The sequence below is a fragment of the Triplophysa rosa genome, linkage group LG18, assembly GCF_024868665.1.
Source record: "Triplophysa rosa linkage group LG18, Trosa_1v2, whole genome shotgun sequence".
Lineage (NCBI taxonomy): Eukaryota > Metazoa > Chordata > Actinopteri > Cypriniformes > Nemacheilidae > Triplophysa > Triplophysa rosa.
Window position 1 is genome coordinate 8,949,058 of NC_079907.1, and position 21,214 is coordinate 8,970,271.

Below are 21,214 nucleotides of genomic sequence, written 5' to 3' on the forward strand. Positions count from 1 at the left end.
ATGTTCATATGAATAACAGTGCTTGAAAGAAGAAGCAATAAAGAAATGATAATGTGCTGTGTGGGCAGCATTGAAGGGGCGAAGAGAAAAAGAGAGAGATTCCAAACATGCTCCCCGGCTTTATTGTATTATCCTGAATCCCATTATTCCACCAAATGCATTCTTTTAGAGCTCATGCTGAAGACCAACCTGTGTCAAGTCAGCTACCGGCCCAGGTGTCCCCCTGAAAGTGTGACGGGAAATGGTTTGTACGTCTTTGTACATTTCCCGATGACCAGGTTTACAATCTTATTTTTGGCAAATCACAGCCCAAGCTGTTTATTCCTGATATTAGTGTTGGGAGGGGCTGGAGATAGGGTTTCATTTGTGTCAGTTATTAATTGCACACGTTTCCAGAAGAAAATGATCTATTTCCATTAAATTGCAATGAAAACTTGGCATTATCAGTGGAAAGAAAGCAATCTCACCCAGGGAAGGTGAAGAGTAAAAAAATGATGAGTTCCAGAAAATTCACAGCAGGAAAAGTTTTCTAAAATTCATTTTGAGTTTAACACTATAAATACGATGTCTATTCCTAAATATAATTCCAAAAAATCACTATAGCGACTACTTTGTACGTTGTGAACACTGGTCCAGTAGCACTTCCAGGTTCATTTTTTATTTAATTTTAAATCGTACATAAGTAATGCAATCTTGAAGATATTCGTTTAACATTTGATTCAGTTAAATGCAATCTTAAAGATATTAGTTTAACATTTGATTCAGTTAAATGTTCTGTCAAACATTTGTGAAGTGTTAAAAACTGAAACAGGAAGTTCTGCTGGACTAGAGTTGAATCAGCGTTGTTTATGTCTTCGAAAGTGTTATGTTTAACTGTACTGTACTATACCCGGGGTTCTCAACCTTTTTGACTCCAATGCCCTTATTATATTCAACAATATTAAAAGTCCACTCACACAAACTCATAATGTCTACCCAAAAATACTACGAGCTTGACATTAACTGTAAAAAGGTTTATTCATTATAAAAATGACCAAATAATAAGAAATGTCTTGATTTTTAGTTTTTTTTAATGTATTTTAATGCTCATTTTGTCTCATTTAAAATTATTATTCATCTTGAGGCCCCCTTGGATGTCAGCTGGGGCCCCCTGTTGAGAACCACTGTACTGTACTATACTATACCATAATATTTCATCGGACGCACGTGCCTGGCCCGAACTTCCGGTCTGTGTTTGGTTATAATATAAAAACAATAATTTTGTTTTATTGTTACATTTAGTCATTTAGCAGAGGCTTTTATCCAAAGCGACTTACAAGTGAGGTAAAAAAATCTTGTATCCGCTGATCTTGTAGCAGCGGGCAGATCATTCCACAAATGTGGAACAGATCAAGAGATATTTTCCCTTTTTGGGAAGGCACCACAAGACGTTGTTCGTTTGCAGAGCATAGCGATCTGGCTATATAAGTCTGTATTAGCAAGTGCAGATATGGGGGTGCCGAACCAGTGGTGGTCTTGTAGGCCAAGAGCAGAGCTTTGAATTTGATGAAGCGACTATAGGGAGCCAATGTAACTTAATGAAGAGAGGAGTGACGTGTGCTCTCTTCAGTTCGTTGAAAAGCACTCTTGCCGCTGCATTCTGGATCATCTATAAGGTTTGGTTGTGCAAGCTGGGAGTCCAGCCAGCAGCGATTCGCAGTAGTCCAGTCTGGACAGGACAAGAGCCTGGACTGGGACTTGCGTAGCATGCTTGGACAGGAAAGGTCTAATTTTCCTAATGTTGTAGAGGCTGAATCTACAGGACCAGGTGGTGCTGGCAACATGATCCGTGAAGTTTAGCTGATCATCGATTACCACTCCTAGGTTTCTGGCCATTCTGGAAGGTGTGATGGTTGATGAGCCTAGTCGAATGGAGAGGTTGCGATGAATTTTAGGGTCAGCCGGGATTACAAGCAGTTCTGTTTTTCTAAGGTTCAGCTGCAGGTGATGTTCCTTCATCCAGAGCGAAATGTCACTCAGGCATGCTGAAATGCATGCAGAAACAGTCGGATCGGACTGGTGGACAGGTGGAGTTGTGTATCATCCACATAGCAGTGATAGGAAAAGCCATGTTTACGAATGACAGAACCTAGGGATGTCATGTATATGGAAAAGAGCAACAGTCCAAGCACTGAGCCCTGTGGTACCCCTGTATTGAGATGTTGGGACTCAGAGACCTCACCTCTCCAGGATTCTCTAAGGGGCGGTTTTTCACGGACAGGGTTTAAACCTAGTCCCAGACTAATTAAAATGTTAGTGCCGTCTTTATCGAAAGCAACTTGCACTTGCATATCTTAAAATATATCAGTGTGATTGTTTTGTCTCAAGATGCACACAGTAATGTTTGTTTGTAAAGTATGTTTTTTAAAACACCTTAAATATCTTAATTTAGCTAAAGCCTAGTCATGGATTAGGCTAATCCCTGTCCGGGAAACCGCCCCTATATGACCTACCTGAGAGGTAAGACTTGAACCATTGTAGCACCATTCCAGAGACACCCATAGCCCTGAGGGTCGACTGGAGGATGTGGTGGTTAACGGTGTCAAAGGCAGCAGATAGATCCAGTAGGATGAGTACAGATGTTTACATTAATATTAATTAATATTAATATTTTATTGTATATTAATTGTATTAAATTAAAACTACTCAACATTTATTGATTCGTTGTGGAGGTCTACCGGAGGTTAAGTTTGGACCACATTACGTTTGTTTATGTTATTGCCTCTCAAACTACACTACACTACAAATATAATAATATCTACATCAAAATACTACATGACATTACAATGCGCTATATTACTGTATACTGTGCTGTATTCACACTATGGACTAAATTTAATTATACCATGCACTTCACAATACTACTCTACACTGTAGGTTATTGTTATGCATCAACAAAAAATATACATCCTATTGAGACGTTGTCAACCAGACGCTTATTTCCCTAATCATTCTGTCAAGAGTACGTCAAAACTGATTTTACAATAAGCCTGGAAGCACACCATCTCACATCTGATTTATGCCGGACGTGACAGTTTGCCTTTGAAACGAACGTTACTGTATAATCGCTCCTCGTTGGCACTCTGTACAGCGAACATGACCCACTGTCGCGATGTAAAGAGCATAGATTAGTCTCTTTCATTACAGCAACCATTACCTTAATAATCTCCTGCCACAATCAGTCACATTATATTCTAAATGACTTGATTACAATGCCTGACTGGAAGACTGGCTTTGAAGTCGTGTTGTAAGCACTTCATATAATGCTGGTTAATCCTCTCTATGGCTTGGCTGTTTCAGGGTCATATGCCTTCATGTAATTTTACGTCACCCCCGTAGTATTAGATGGACAGCGCAGGGTGGGATGTCCCATTAAAAGTGTGAAAATGGCAAAAGGTTTCTATGCAGGTTAGGGAAAGGGTTCAGTGATTGAGAATACCTGGATAATTAAACAATAAAAGTCAATGGTAACAATAGAAATATCAGTGTGTGTGTGTGTGCACATGGTTGTATAAGAGAAAGATGGCAGAGTATCAAGAAAGGAAGACAGCTCTCTGATATCCTTAAGGCTACTCATCTGTTAAACAAAGCAAAAGGAATTTAGCAGATTGAAATCAAAGTCCCTGAGCTATGTTCCCAAGTCAATGATAAAACAGAGCAGCTTCTTTCCTGCGATATCTGCTTTGAATTACGAGCGAGGATCTCTTTGGTGCCCATCACCACATGTTGTTCTGGGCATTCCTGTGTCTTTTGGAAATCAGTCAACACAACATGCTTCAGGATATCTAGAGAAACCCAGTATTCCACGAAGATGAGAGTTATGCGAAAACAATCCCCTCGAAATGATTCTCTCTTTATTTTTAGGTGTAATACTTGTGTAACACTTCAATCTGTCAAAAATCATTTCAACTCCAGAATTGCTTCCATCTGTTCTGTTTTTTGATTATTTAAGGACGACGGGTTACGAGAGGTGATGTATGCGTGGTATGAAGCTTACCTCCAGGATCTTGCATCGCTCTGAGTCACAGCGGCTGTCCTCACAAGGGTGGAACATTCCCAAAGTAACGCAGTTCAGCAGAATAACCAACATGCTGGCCCTCTCGAACCATGTGGGGAGTAAAAGTTAAGGAATACAGAGGAAAAACAACACACAAGCAGGCTCAGACACAGCCAACGTTCTGTTTGGCATAGAAATGAATGGCATTAAAACAAAATAGATACCGCATCCATCAGCAGGCATACTTTTAGGAATACCTCGGGTTGTCAGGTCAAGCTATTCTGAGTTCAAAGCAGAACTACTGGTAATTTATAGACATTCCTCTGCCGTGTAAATTCTCTCATATTTTCACGTTGTTTTGGAAAATTAAAAAAGGTGAATTTGTAATAAATTATGGCACTGTTATGAAAGATCACTCGGCACCCATAATTCAGTTATTACAGCTACAACAAATATCATTTTAAAGGCTAAAATTATTCTCCCTGATGTAAAATGGGGTCAGTCTGGCTAAATGTGTTAGAGGGACGATGGCGCTTTTGTCATTATGTTTGTCATTATTTTGCTTGATTTACTCTTGGGAATAAATGACCCTTCATCCTTTTAGTAATTGATCACGGGGCGAGATGCCAAGCGCCCATCCGGAGGTCGAGCTCGCACATTTACATCTAAATTAAATACAAGAATGCTAATGTCTATACAGGGTGCCGTCTGAACAAAAGTGGCAGCGGACAGAAACCTGCTAATTTTTCACAATTACTGCCAAAGGAAGCCCCAGAGGGACACAATTAAAATCCCCAAAACTAAATGAGAGGATGTGCCATTAAACAGGAAGCTTCTAAAGAAGAAGAAGCCCGCCAGGGGACATTGATCATCTCAGCGGTCAACAGTGCAAAACCGTGGGCTATATCGCGTTATGACATCATAACCGAACAGGGAAATTGCAACACATTAGATGTCAAAAGAAAGTTTTACAATGAGCTAAAGACGTCCTATGTGACCCCTAAGGAACACTTTCGAGAAATAATCTGCAACTGGCCTCACTGCCGCGTACACATATATGGGAAGTCATAAACTTGGGCTCAATAACGCATCTTGCGTGCCGTGACACGAACACAGAAATGATTTTCAGGGATAAAACCAGAATAGTGGCAGAATAGTGTTTAACAGTTCCGGACCAGAATGAATGTCTCGGTTGCATAAAGGGGCAGTAATGTATTCTACATGAATAATGTAAACAGTCAGAATGTGTCTTCTTCCTGCAGAAAGGCAGGAGACTAATTACAAGCTGCTAACTTCTCACAGGCATCATTGATCTGTAGGCGCTGAAGCAGAGGCTCAGATCACAATTAGTGGAACTCGCAAAGTCATAAACTATGCTGAACTAAAAAACAATGTTAAAAATTGAAGATGCACAGTATAGATTTTGGGCTAAACCTAATCCTGGAAGGGTAAAGCAAATTACTAAAGCTGTTATTGTCCTTGGGGTTTTCTGTCACTGTACTGCACATAATAATAACTATTTCTACATGGTATAAATTGATCTGACGAGTAAACTGTATATTTTGTTCCAATTCTGTATACAGTCCTTTGTTCTGATGAACACAGACAAAGATATTTGGAAGAATGCTTGTAACGGTTCGTGACCACCATTGACTACCATAGTGGCCATAAATTTGAAATTGAATTTATAGAAAATATATATATCATACAGAATGAATTCCACAGCTAAATTAACAGTACAACCCAAAGCTCTTAAAAAGATTAACAATGCAAGTGCCTTCAGTTGCTTGTGGGCTTAAATGAGCTTTAATGAACACTGCAAGCCAACAGCATTGCTAATATTTTCTTCGCCAAGCAGCAATAAATGATTAAGCAGAATCCTGTGGACAGTAATATACAGACAACCCCCCCCCCCCCATAAACAATAAATGAGAATGCTGGGACATGTGATTGTGCGCTTATGAATTATTTCCTAATGTGCGGCTTTAATCTATAAACACAGAGCACTGAATTCAGTTCACACTATCGGAACATCTGAAATTCTGTGTGAAATGCATTGTTTTCTTTTGAAATGTGCTTGGTGGGCCGTGGCACAGATACAGATGCACCTTCTCTCAAGTTGACTACCGCACTGTGAGCAGATGGGCGTGTTTAGTCACGTGGACGCCTTTCTTTGTTCATCCATCCATCAGTGGAGGAATGTAGTTGGATATTTCTCACAGGCAATAGTGGGATCAAACCACATCAAGTCTTTATGTTGTGTTCATGTGCAGCCTAATTCCCTCATGCGGCACCCTTCATGCTCTAAAAAGACTTGTTTTCATTGTTCTGACAGAATGAAAAAATAACAATGCGTAAAAAACTGTACGTGTGATTCGGCAGCTTTTCAGACAGATTCTGCAGACTAACGCCGAGTTCTAATGTGAATCAAAAGAAAAAATACAGTAAGTGATAAAAGAGTGACACAGGTAGGCTGAATAAGCAACACAGTGAAATTTGTCAAGCTCTGGTCCTGAGTTATAGACTTATCTTATGCCAAGTAATGAATAAATGAGGGGGTGTATGAAGGACGCAGGAATGCTGGGAAATTCTGTTGCAAGGACATGCAATGATAACAAACCGGTAAATGCATTTCTTATGTTGGTTGGCCACTTTTATGCACAGAGCATCCACCATATTTATGCGACAATATAAATAATGCACGTATATTTGAAGAGTTTGGTTCCAAAATGAGATTCAAAAATTATGTTTTTTATTATGTTGTCATGTTTTTATTGTGTTAGTCAGCTGTATTTTATGAGTTATTATGGCTTAAATCAAAACAAACCAACTGCAGTTTGATTGATATTAATTGGAATGCACAATAAAAAAACATGATTTTTGAACAATTTTAAAAACGGAGTTATCTCATTTTGGAACCAAACTCTTCATTTTAATACACATCATTCCAAACCATCCGTATGTTCATTCCTTTCCTATCCATCTAACCGTTCACAAATTCTTCTTAGTCTGTGTGTCTAAATGTGTGCATTCAGGCACTTTGTTTAGTGGCCCTTTCTCCAGGCCCTCAGGAGCCCAAATGGGTGAGTGCCATGCGTGGCAAATAGCAGTATTTCATCCGGCCTCTGTTTAATTCAGGACTCTTGACATTGGCTGTTTCATCCCAGACTCTTGATCTCACATTCTCCAGTGCCACACGTTCAGACACGGTCCTAAGCCGAGCACTCTCAGGATTAACATTTCTAGTGCCACGGCAGTAGAGTCTGGTCCTATTCAGAGTAACAACTACTCTTTTCTAGGATTTCATCAGTACTCTTATAAGCAAAAAGCACATTTGCATTGTAAACTGTTTTGAGAATTTTTAAGTTGGTTATGCAAAAATATCATGGGTGCGTCATGAGTAAAAGCCTCTTTTTAGAAATAGTTCAGCCAGGAAAGAAAATGCTGCCATTTACTCACATTATTACAAAAATGTATAGCCTTCTGACAGAAATGTGACAATTTACTGGTCAATATTTCCTATGTAATTTCCATAAACTAAAACAATTCTCCAGATTGCCAAAATGTCCCCACGTCAAAAATCACCATAAAGTGTGTTTAACAGAAAAAAATAATACATGTTTGAGAAAACATACTGTAGGAGTAAGTTCATAATATTTACATTTTATAAACTAAACTACTATACTGCTATATCATTATCATTCTAATAATGGAACAATTTTTTTTACAAACCAAAAAAGAAAAAAATTTGACAAGGAAGTCCACCAAGATCCATTTAACTGTATTACCAGATATGGATCAAAAACTAGATGGAACTGACTTCAGTCAATATTTCAGAGATATGAAGCCAGAATCTGACACATCCTCATTACTCAAACAAGCCCATCTGTCAATCTTCTGTGAAGTGAAAGACCGAAGCTATGAAAAAAAAGGCAAAAATGCGATTTCACGGATTTGGGGAGAGAGACTACAGAGAAAACAGGTTACTTCATACAATGCACTTCAAAGTTTGACAGTAAAGTTTGCTGCAGTTCTCCAGGGGTGGACTGCAAAGATCTTGAAGAAAAACTTACACGGACCTCCCTTAAAGAGGTAGTGCGGCCAAAAAACTAATATCTACATTTTCTGATTTTCTGTTTTTCTTTTTGAGATGTCCTAGTTATTGACGTTTGTAAGCCAGGGTCAATATCCAGTTTTTTTTAGTAAAAAATAGCACACAAACATCCTTCTAAACCGTATTAAATTAATAATGAGAGACACGCAGCCTCTGGGTAGTTCTTCCAAAAATGATTTACTCATTATTTACTCACCCTCCTGTCGTTTTAAACCTGTATGACTTTCTTTCTTCCAAAGAACACAAAAGAAGATATTTTGAAGAATGTTGGAAACTGAACAACGGCGGTACCCATTGACTTTGGTTTTGTGTCCTGACAAAAGAAGTGAATGGGGTGTTTGGTTACCGACATTCTTCAAAATATCTTTTGTGTACTGCAGAAGAAAGAAAGTCATACAGGTTTGAAATGACAGAATTTTCATTTTTGGGTGAACTATTTCTTTAACAATTAGTCCTGCATGATCTCTCTGATATAACAAACAGGGGTGTAGAGCGCTACATTAAACATAAAACATTAAAAGTGAGAAATGAATGTTGAAAAAACGTTTATAGTGAGCAGCTGTAGTTTTCTGCTTTTGTTTAAATCTGAGCCTCTCATCATAAGCATCTCAGCGTTTACATGCATTAAATACAGCAGCTATCATAATTCACTTTAAATCGCTCCAAGCGGAGACACTTAATGTCACATAAGTTTAATTCGTTAGGCGGTTAATCTTGTGAAAAATTGAGACATAAACGTTCTGCGTGTTTTTTTCAGTTTGATTCTTCAAGGCAACAGTCCAAATGTATTTGCAGGGATCACATCACAATCTTTAACAGATTGTGAATTTCTGATAAACATAAAAACCCTGAGAAGCCATTTAAAGGCCAGATGGCTATAAAAACACTGAGATTTCCTCAGCATCTCTTTGGAGTCAGCTTCCTGTAAGCAGCAGTAAGATCAGAAGTAAGGTCTCTGTGGAAAACTGACGACAGAATTGTGATGGAGCTGTGACAAAACCGAGTAGAGGTGACTGGAGAAAGTTCTAAAAGAGCCACTCTCTGCTCGACGCCTGGGAGCTCCTTAAAGCTAGAAAAGTTAACGGTACCCGGAGTTGTGTGTTGTGTACAACTCCAAATTCTTCACAAAAACGAAGTGAACTTCCGAGAGGAAAGCGATGTTTGAATTTCGAAACTCGCTGCGGGACACAAACACAACATGTTGTTCTGAGCGAAACACGTGGACAAACATGCGCCATGATTGATGTGGAAGATCTGAAGACAGTTACTTGCATTGATTATTAAAGAAACAGATCATCCAAAACAAAACTGAAGTGCACGTGTGTACCAACAGCATTTTGCATTCTAAAACAGGATTCTGTCTGTCTGTCTGTCTGTCTATCGTTTCCCAAACAAAGTGCACTATGTCCAAATTAACCATATAGAAAAAGAGTAAATTTATACACAATAGACTGATTTCAGGCGCAGCTTCAGTGTCTTTTATAATGTAGAGAGCAGGATGTTTCAGATTCTAAAAAGCATTTATTTGGACAGAAAATTTAATGAGAAGCAGAAGTGCGGGGTGATGTCATCAGAATTGTCAACACAACCTCACAGCAAAAACATAACTATTTTCTGATGTGGCTAATTTTGGTTAATTGGTATGAATTTGTACATTTTAGTACGAAAAGCTTTCGTGCCAGTGACGTTAGGTTTAGGGGCGGTGTTAGGGGTGGGGCTTCAGTATTGCTTTTTTCTAGTTATCGTATACGATTCACAACGTACAAATTCATACAAACTAGCCACCTCGTAAAATAATTAAGAATTCCCGTGAGATCAGATTGAAATTTTAGATTTCCTTTTTTGCTCCGAAATGAGAGACGGTAAATTCTGAATCTGTAAGTACTTATATCTTCAAAATGTGAATGCTTATATATTCTATGCTCACTAGCTTATATGTAACCTTAAGGCTAACATAGTCATACTAAAAGCAACAAAACTTTCATTTTGACTTAATGCGGACTTTAAGAATTGTTGAACAGGGGTTGTCTAGTTTATTCCATTTTACCAGTGTGTGACTTAACATAAAAGATAACGTTCAAAAGGTTAGATTTAAAATCTTACTGTAACTCAGGTAACAATACAGTCAAGTAAAACTAACAACAAATAAGCTTGACAGGAAGTTAAGAAGGCATTAAGAAACAATGGTATTGTCCAAACATTTCACACTTCCAGAGGCTGTACATGTTGAGACTCAAGCGCACTGTGCCAAGAGGCAACGATTTTCTGCCGTGGAGCATTAGCTCGTTCATTCGCTCAATTAGGGCCTTGTTCATACCCTGCAGTATTTCAATGTGTCTCTGTCTTTTCTCCATCTGCCTCAGTCTCTTCAGTGAGCTGAGTCCAGTTAGTCCAACCAAGATGAATGAGACACTGAAGTCCAATTACTAATAAAGGCAGTCAGTTCGGCGCTCTCTTCTGTCCTGTACAGATGTTACACTAATCTTTACAACAATGCACTCATTGCATCCTAATCAGATATTTCAAAGCCCTGATATACCGAAAAGCAAATAAATTCCCTAATAAAGATGTGTTCTGAAATGATGGACCTTAATACAAAGAACAAATCAAAACATAAATGATTTATAATCATGGCTAATCAAAATGGGGGGTAGTTAAGTATAGCCAATTACTGTACAATATGATATTTTTGTCAAAAAGAAACAAAAATTCATCAACCAAAGAGTTCCTAATGTTCATGTAACTATCTTATTGTCCTTCTTACATGATATGTACTAAGCAAGATTAAAATGTGATGTATAAGAATTTAATGGGTTGATTGTGTTAATGATATTCATAAAAGAAAATCAGCAGGATTCACCATTCATTTTCAATTTTCAATCAATCTATTAACAGAACGGCCCTACCGCCAACCGGTCGAAAACATTTTCGCTGAAATGTTCTCTACCCCTGCGATGGCTGTGAGACATGCTTTGACACCTGACAAAGTAGCTTTAATTGTATAAAATAACATGAAAGTGCTACCAAGGGAGATGAGCATAGAGGGGCAAGAGCTGATTTAGCATTAAGGAAGTCGAATTTCCATGGCAGGATTAGCTGCTCTGATGTCGCAGGAAAATGCAGGCTGACTGACATAACAGAGTTGATCTTTGTAGAGGGACTAGTGAGAACGCATCACTTTCACCGTTGGAATTGCTTGTAGCAAAAAATATAGGACAGCTATATAGAAAAACATATTGAATGCTTTCTCCAGTTCCATAAATCTTTGGGTGACCTGTGAGTCAAAATATTTGATCTTGCTTTAACAGCTCTTATCGATATTCAGTTCATAAAACACTTTGTGCCATAACAGCCACACACCCTAGAACGGTTATTGGAGATTATTATTAGAAACAGCCTTTTATTATGGTGTTCAGAGCTAGAAATACAAAAGTGAATAGTAGAATTTAATAGAATAGAGGCCACTTGAAATGCAAACTAAGTGCTTCCACACTTGCTGACTTCAGGTAGGATGGGGTTAAATGTTAAGCCTTGAGATCAAAGTGCACATTCCTGCTATGAACCAATAAATAGTTGCTATACCATACTAATGCCTGTCATCAAAACAGTAATTGAGACATTATTCAGCTGAACTTATGAGTCTTCATCATGTAAGCCAATGTTGCCTAGCAACACACATTTCAGAGCACAAAGGACCAGAGGTGTTTCCTGGCTCGAGTCTGCAGTAAGCATCAGAGTTTTCCACTGGCGCAATGGGAGATGTATTATACGTACAGCTAAATCACATACATGTCTGGACCCCAAGACGGAGCTACACGTAAATATTAAGTCATGTAATTTAATTGAACTTAATTACGCTCCCCAACTCTCAGGTTTGCAGTCACACACTCAGATACAACTCTACCTGAAGTCCGTAGTGCACTTAAAAGTACACAGCTCCCTTTTATTTGATACATTAAGGGTTGGTGCAGCTTTAAATAAGAGTGGGTATTGCTGTGTTTGTGCCTTGCTTGTGCTGAAGAAAGAGTGACAGTGCCAATGTTTGTGTCAGAGCATTGTGGCATCTACCTCTTGCCAACAGGGCCCCTAAGGCACGGAGGCAATCAGGTCCCCTTCACCCTGGATCTTTCCTCTCCACTTCCTTTCCAGCGCGTCTGCGAAGCCTCTGGCAGCCCGTCTCAGAGACACAGGTGCTAACTGATAAGCTGTTTGTGCATGCTGGGGCACTAAAACACAGTTCAGTCTTAAAAGGTGGATGTTTATTTGAAACGGGTGCAGGTAGCTCCCTGTAATACGTGGCGATTGCACAAAAACCAACATACTGTAGTGTATCTAAAGACTATTGGTTTTCTTGGTGTATTATAAGATGAACATCTTTCCCTGGAAACCTACACTTTAATAAAAATATCTAAAACAAGACATAGAAGTATATACGTTCTGAAAATGCTGGGCTGTTTCAACCCATGATCGGGTAAAACATGGAAAAACCCAAATGTTTCAAATTTCAATATTTGACCCAATTATGCTTTGAATCAAATCAACATTTAATCAGTTAATTAACTCCAAAATAAATATTTGTGTTTATATAATATGTGAATGTTTGTTATTTAAGGTATATGTAAATATGCAAACATACATGTGTATATTTAAGAAATATGTGTATTTATTGTACATAATATAATTAATAATTAAATATACTTATACAAATAGTTACATTATATGTAAGGGATAATCCACGGCTAGCCGTGCATTAAAGGATTTTAATGCATGACGTGGAGGCGAAGAACTATAATGTCATAATGTCAAGAACATATATGACATTATATTTACAAATGATTAAACCAATTTGCCTGTTCGTGACGTCTGAACGTCGTTTCTTACTTTAAAACCGAAACTAAACGGCTTTTCCTCGCAGAAGGTCTGCATTCGGTAAAAATGAGCTAATAAAATATTTCAAATTCACATTTTATGTCCAGTTTTTTTCTCATGTGGCAAGTAGGGCTTTATTATTACTCCGCTTCACGTCGGGTCCTGATCACACTGTCGGGGCTTATTTCTGCGATAACAACCGGCTGCCTGTACATTATCCCTTACATATGTATCTGTGTGCATAAATATATGCAACATACACATATATAAACAATTGCTTTTGGAATTGATTAATCACAGTTTTTGTAGATATAGAATATTATACTGTATAATATGGATGCTAACTGCATTTAATTACCTTGTTTTCATGTGCAATGACAATACATTTGAATCTAATCTAATCTGAATTTACTGAATCTTATGCAATTTCGCTATTCAATTTATTTTGTTTTAGTAATGTTCAGATATTTTTCTGAAAGGCAACAAGAAAGCAATCCTAAATAAGAAAAAAGTAGTGCAGACCAGCAGCCATATCACCCTGTAGCCCAAGACTGGTTACCCACTGGAGCTAAGCAGGGCTGAGCCTGGTCAGTACCTGGATGGGTGACCTGCTGGGAAAACTAGGTTGCTGCTGGAAGAGGTGTTAGTGAGGACAGCAGGGGGTGCTCACCCTGTTGTCTGTGTGGGTCCTAATGCCCCACTATAGTGACGGGGACACTATACTGTCAAAAAGCACCATCCTTCGGATGGGTCGTTAAACCGAGGTCGTGACTCTCTGTGGTCATTAAAAATCCCAATGGCCAAATTCACCCATTCGCCTCTATACATCATGGCCTCCTAATCATCCCCATATGTACTAATTGGCTTCGCAACTCTGTCTCCTCTCCACCAATAAGCTGGTGGGCGTTCTGGCGCAATATGGCTGCCATCACATCATCCAGGTGGATGCTGCACATTGGTGGTGGTTAAGGAGATTCCCCCTTCCATGTAAAGCGCTTTGAGTACCCAGAAAAGCGCTATATAAATGTAACGAGTTACTACTTGTTTAGTGGAGATATCTTGACATTCCCTAAATCAGGACTTTTTCTATAGAGATCAATATTTTGCTTGTTAATACTATCTATTTCTACTGTAACACATTGTTTTGCTTAAACTGAAGGAAAGAGTGCTATTATATGTCTACTATTTAATTTCCTTCAGAAAATGTCAAAGGTCACGTCACATATTGGATCATGTGTCCTCCCTCAGAGATGTACAGAAAGATTAGATTAACTCCCGTATAAGGAATTGATTGGCTTTGATTGATTTTTAGAAGGCTACGTCTCCTAAAAATATGAGCCAGACTCACAATAGCAATGGAAATCTTTTATGGAGAGAGGATATCATCAGTCACCAAAATGGAGCTGCGCGGTGCTGCGAGCATTTCCCAAACGTGCTATTGGAGAAGATATCATTCTCCATCACTTAACGATGAGGACGATGATTGTCAGTAGCCATATTTTCATAAGCAGGAGAGTGTTTCGTGCTGTAACCATGAGTATAATGTCACTCAGTATGTGATTCGGTTTTATAAAGCAAAACATTATAAAAATACAGCTGGCTCTGGTAAATTTCCCCAACGGAACAGAGCTGTGATCCATTTCAAAGCAATATTATTTAGCAACCGTGTCTTTATTAAACGATCGCGACCCCCAGCACCATTTGTACCCAGAGGTAGACGACAGATGCAGCAAATATGATTTGCGGATGTTTATTCACTTATGCGTGATCAGGAATAGAATGAACATTTCTCCCTGTGCTAGAGGATAATGAATAAAACATTTTAAAACCAAAATACGGACAGCATCTCATTAGGATCAGAGTGCCGGCACAAAGGGGCATAGGAGCTATTTTTACATCACAGAGCAAACAACAAAAGGCAAAATCCCCAAAGCAAACTGGTCCCAGTTCAGTGGTCTGCTCATTCTAAGACACTTCAGTATGCAGGGGCTCTTCTCTGAGGTAAAAGCATATACAAATGAACACAAAAAGAGGCAGGTGCTAGATCACGGAATTTAGTCACACATTAGATCCAGTCATAGTGGGGAATGAACGCATAAAAAGATGTAGAAAGGGAAATCTTTAGCAGAATGCCCAAACTTTGAAACATTGTCTCAGCAGTGTGTTTGGAGCAGAAGAACGACTTGTTTTTCAAAACAATGGAAGACAAAAACTCAAACTCAAAAGCTATTTTTAAGTCATTGTTTAGCTATTTAGCAGGGGCATACCATTAAAACTGAGGAGGACGTGCTGAAATTATACGTTTAATCTTTAAAGGACAGGAGAGAGCAGATTTCATACAACACAACACGTATGATGTTAGAATGCTGGGATTCAGATCAACAAATATCAGATTCTTCTTAGTCTCGCGGAACTTATCGCCGCTTTCTTTGGTCAAGAGGCCATACGACTGACAGGTAAAGCAACCAATCACGTTTCGTTTTGTGCCGCGTCATGTTTAGAGGCGTGTAAGGGGCTGTGTCCTCCGAGGCGCATTTACGCGGCTGAAAACCGAGCAGGAGCTCGCAGCGTTCTGCCCGAAGTTGAGCATTTTTCAACTCAGGGCGCTCGGTCGAACGCCGGCGCTGAGCGTGAAAAAAACGCATAGCACCAGTGCAGAGCGCGAAAAAAAAACGGCAGCTGATGGCTTTTTTTAAAAGCGCGGCGTTTCCATAGGAAACAATTGAAAAAACACACCGGCAGAATGCGTAAACGCCTTGGTGGACACAGCCTCTAAATGTCCCCGCAGTAACATACCGGTGTAAATTCACGAACTTGTCAAAAGTTAACAGCAACAAAATGATTGTAAGTTTATGCCGTGAACCTCACATACTTTTAAGAATTAAGCGTTTAGTCGATCGTGACGAATTCTTATAGCAACCGTTGTAAACACGACAGCTTCGTGTTGTTTACAGGCAGACCGTTAAAGAACACGACACGCACATCTCCCGGAAATCCTGTCAAATTCAACCAATCAGATGACGACTTGGAACGTGCTGAAGTGTTTCCAGAAAAGTGTGCCTTATGCATCAGACGTTTAGCCAACGGTCCGTAGGCGTGACGTCTGAGGCTGAGACTAGATTATTTTAGACATGAAGCACAAATGACAGATGTCTCCACATTTTAATAATTTGGGTTTCTCATTTCCTCTGTTACATAAATTGCTAATCCTTTTTGAGCAATGCAAACAATTTCTTAAAAAATATACATTTCCCACATGTCAACCTAACATTTTCTACATCAGCGCTGTCCTATCTGAGGTCCACTGATTCTCTGTTTATTTGGTAAAAATCTGCATTGTGTTGAAGAAAATCATCTCAGCCCACTGCGGTGTCATAAAAGACAATACTGGCCTCCGCAGGATTTGTAGAGAGGAATTAAGTTAACAATAGACAGTTCATTTGTTGATGGGAGAGTGTCATTTGGAGAAATTTTGAAAATAAAGTGCAGAGGAAATCTGCCCACTTGTAAAAAACAAATGACACACTCTTAACTCTCTCACATTGCAAAATCGATCATCTTAAATTCTATTGAATCTAAAAAAATCCAAATTTGACACTTCATTAATTTATCAATTTATCATATTTTTTGAGAATTCTTGGCTCATTATGTTCTCCGGCCCACATACTATAGGTCTTGTTTGGGTAAGACTAGATCAAGCCTTCCCATTGGCTGAAACAAAGAGCGGTTCAGTCCAGGAAAGATTAAAGCAGAGCTATTCAAAGACATCAATGGCAGCCGACAATGATGCTCCCTCTTTTTCCTTCTCACAGACACTCACAAAGGAAGCTGTGAATAGTCAAACACAGTCTCCTGGTATGCATTAGCATAGCGACAGGTGAGAGCCTGAGTAGCGAAGGTGAGGCGAGGTAACACACTGTCGGTGTTTTCTACTGATATCATGACATGTTGAAAAGAAAAGCAATGAACTGCCTTTGTCTCTCTCTCTCTCTCTCTCTCTCTCTCTCTCTCTCTCTCTCATTGTGTGCCAAATGATGGTCAAAACAATCTTTGGCATTGTTTTTATAGAGTGCTTTATCACTACTGTCTATGTCCACCACAATAAAAGACATGCATTGCCTCAATGTGACCTTGTTGTTAAATACTCTTTGGTAAGTTCCTTAATATTAGAGCAGGGGCGTAGCCAGCGGACGGGCCTGACGGGCACAGGCCTGTCCTCTTTATGAATAGGCCCACCCAGTTATATTATTGTTATGTTATTGTATTCAACATAATTACAAACCTGACTGTGTCATCTCAAATCATAAAATAATAAAATGTCGTTTTGAATGCTTAATGAAATTGATTGACTGAGCCATTTCATGCGTGTGAGTTTGTTTTCACGCTTTGCACTTTGCATGTAGTTAGCCTAACGTTTGTGTTAGCTAGCGCGATGTCGAAACAAATTTCTATTCACAATTATTTTTAAAAAACGTGTATTTCCCTGGGAGAGAACTCCTCCAACAACCTGCACTTAAGGACAATAGATGATGCTAACATAACCGGGGGAGCTAGTTCAGACGAGGCTGATACAACAATAACCACAACGGATCTTCTCGATTCTGAGCCATTAATTAGTACGGCATCTTCAACCGACTTTACCAATGACTACATGTCTTGTGGAGGCTTGTGGAGGTATAGCAGAATGTTGCTAAATATATGCATTGTTACAAATATTCATTATTTGACCTTACCTGTAAGTGATGAATTTGTTCTTTCATATGTTTTAATAAATCTTGAAAACTAATTATAACAGCCATCGTTTATATGTTTATATTTGACCAACAAATTGTAGTAGAACATAATTCTGTTATTAAAAACTTGATATAAGAAATGCCTTATGTGAATTTTTTGTTAAAAGTTTATTATTTAATTTGATTAACTTATTGGTTAAACAAGCGTTATTTTTGTCTTTACGGAAATATTTATATTATAAAAAAATGAATTGGATAAAAACTGCCCTATGTGCTTTAAACGTTTCATTTGAGCATTATTAAATAAACTAATTGTTTAAATAAGCGCTATTTTCGTTTTTCAGAAAGTAATTATTAAAAACTTTATATAAAACAGTATTATGTGCGATTTAAAGTTTTGGTAAACATTTTATTTTGATGTTGATTATTAAATAAATGTGCTTAATTGATTAAATAAGTGGCATTTTTTTATTTAAGGTGTTTAGGTAAATCAATAAAAATGAGATTAATATTATTGCAATGAGTCTAATATTAATGCAATACTTGTTAAAAACGTGTTTGTGACTGAGACATGGTAGTTTGTTGTTGTTATGCTGTGCGTTTTATGTGCAGCAGTTTATTTTTTAAGAAAAGAAAGAAGAATAAAAATAAACAGCCAAGACAGTCAAGGTGCCTGCTCACTTTTGCCCAGGATCGTCCAAAAATAAAATTCTGCCTACGCCACTGTATTAGAGTATATACATATTGGATATCATTACATTTCTAAATGTGATATTTAAAAGAGGGAAATGGCAAAATCACCATAATCAGCTTTCAAATGGTTTCTAAGTCTGCTGTATATAGCACATACCTTGCACTACAATAGTCTATTCTTATTTTTTACTTGTACATATTTACATACACACATAGCTTTACTCTCTATATCTTTATCTTATGTTTATTGTATTGTTATTCTTAATTTTTTATACCCATAGGCCCTTATTTAAATCATCGGTGTACTGTATTCTATTGTGTTATGTTCTCTGTGTACTGGATGCTCCTGTCACCAAAACAAATTCCTTTTATGTGCAAACATACTTTGCAATAAAGCTCTTTCTGATTCTGATTCTAAAACAGATGCACTTTAGTCAAGGTCAAACAAGCTAAATAGTCAGTTAATGGTCCATATTTTTGTAAAACATTGTAACATTTAACTGCATATTTTCAGGGGTATTTCATATATACTGTATATACCAAGTGCACCCAAAGTCCGTTTACGGAATTCGTGCCACTCGGCGGCCATGTTTACAACACCTCCGGGTAATTATTTCAGCTATTACCACCGACCTATCTACTTAAATGGAGTATCACATTTCAACAGAATATTTCTGACAACAATTAAACCTGACATCAACCGAACTTTTGCTTCCTAAGCTTAACCTGCGCTAAAAACACCTTTTTTTAAGGTTGCGCATACTTTGCAAGCATCTATGTCGATTGACCATTGGCTCTTTTTACTGGAAGGCAGGACTTCCCTTACTTTAGTGGCCATATTGAGCAGTGCATCCCCTCCCCATTCATAGTAATGGCAGTGGTGCATTGTTCATATCTATTAGCTTTGGTGCACCTGATACACTTGGAAAACTGCCTTTAAATTCATGAAAAAAGTTAATAAAATACCTTTCGGTAAATCTTTATTAAACATGCAGCAACCACTAAAAATATGCCCAAGGCACAGTTGCAAACTACAAAACTTCTAGAATGAATATGACAAAAGGCCAATGAAAAGGACAGACAGCGTCAAATAAACAGCTCGCAGTACACAGTTGTCAGGCACACATACACAGAAATGTCTACTGAACGCAAGTAGGGACATGGCGAGGCTCAGCCATTTTGAGATTTTTGTAAACTTCTGTCAAACCTGATCACCTCACAGCTCAGCTCTGAGTGAAAACAACATGTAGTTGAACATCAGAGGAGAAGGAGAGGAGTACAACATGTTCCAGAACCAAAGGAGAAGTCTCTCATAATGCCTGAGAAGAACGCAATTCTATTTCTTTGAGAGACAAAAGACAATGCTTTGACAACATTGGATGGATTGACTAATCAAATAATATGTATTCTGTGTAAAAAGATGTCAGACCTTATGTAGTAGGACCACGTTTCACTTGTACAGAGAAATTCTTGTTCGTGAGGAACAAACTATCAGTGGATCCAGATTCTCATTGGGGGTACAAATGTAAAATAAGACACGTGTATGGTTTTTGTAACTTAAAGTGCATAAACAGGTGAACACCAACTGGCTGGTCACCAGCACACGCTGAAGGGTTTTGAATGGTGGTCCCTATGTCAGTAGGCTTCTTAGCAAGGTTAATCAGGATAACCAGCTAGATTTTTGTCATACCAGCATCCTCAGAAAAACCATGCTTGTCGACCACCTTCACCAGGTGAATCCTGATGGTCCACCAGCTAGACCTGCATCAACTATCAAAAAAGGCTACAGGCAACATGAAAGTTCAAGCTGGGATAAGTTGATCTTCTCAGCAGGGTATGTAAGACCTTCTGGCTATGATGTTTTTAGATCTGCAAACAAGCCAGAGCAAATAGATACCACACAGATGGGACAACTAGAGGAAATATTGCGAAATGGGTTGCCATTTCAAAAGGTTGATAAAAAAGCTTTCCAACAATACGCAGAAACCCATGTTACATGTGGCAAAATGCCAATCTTACCACCTCTAAACCAGATAAATAAAAATCACAACGAAGGCGGGGTCAGTGTAATAAAACAGAGTATACATTTTTTTCAACATCACTCTCATAAAGCTAATGCACCAATACAAGAACTTTCTATCTATACCAGAGATTCTAAAGCAGGGGTGTGTGCACCCCTGAGGGTACTTTGCGGGTTCCTGTGGGTACTTTAAATGATTACCATTTTGCTTTGCTAAATTAAGAAGTGTACAAATAACAGTGAATTCACTTGTGGGTAATATTTCATTCCTTAGCTTCTATAGTAGCCCTTTTAAATTCCATCGTACAAAGACTGCAAATGATTTAACGCCCCATCTGGATTTCATTTTAAAATAAATTTGAGTTAGGTCTTTCTCCGAGAAAAAGCCTCTAAGATTGCCACCCGAACTGTCAAAATTTGTGATAGACAAACAAGCTCAGGTGTCTTATTAAAGGTACAGTTACTTGGTGAGTTCCTTTTTCACCAACAATACTATAAAAAGTGAAGCTTAGCCACTTTAATAATAGTGATGATAATGCTAAATTCTTTCCAGATATGATATTAAAAAATACCTATTTGGAACTGCTGAGGCAAAGCCACTAACAGTATAAGATTTTGTGTTCCTTGGGATTTGAACCCAAAATTCCTTTAGCTCTGAGTTAAAGAAACATTACATGAGTTGAAAGGAACACATTGTTGCATTGGTGTCTATGAAGGAGTCTGCAAGCCATTGTTTGGGAAACACTTCT

General features: G+C 38.3%; 1 protein-coding gene across 1 annotated transcript in view; it reads right to left on the reverse strand.

Moving 5' to 3' along the window:
* Positions 1–21,214, reverse strand: part of cacna1g (calcium channel, voltage-dependent, T type, alpha 1G subunit) — a 198,710-nt gene that overhangs the window by 107,926 nt on the left and 69,570 nt on the right. Inside the window, exon 3 of the mRNA XM_057359457.1 lies at positions 4,037–4,146. Within this exon, the coding sequence (XP_057215440.1) occupies positions 4,037–4,146 (110 nt within the window). The remainder of the gene's footprint in view (positions 1–4,036; positions 4,147–21,214) is intronic.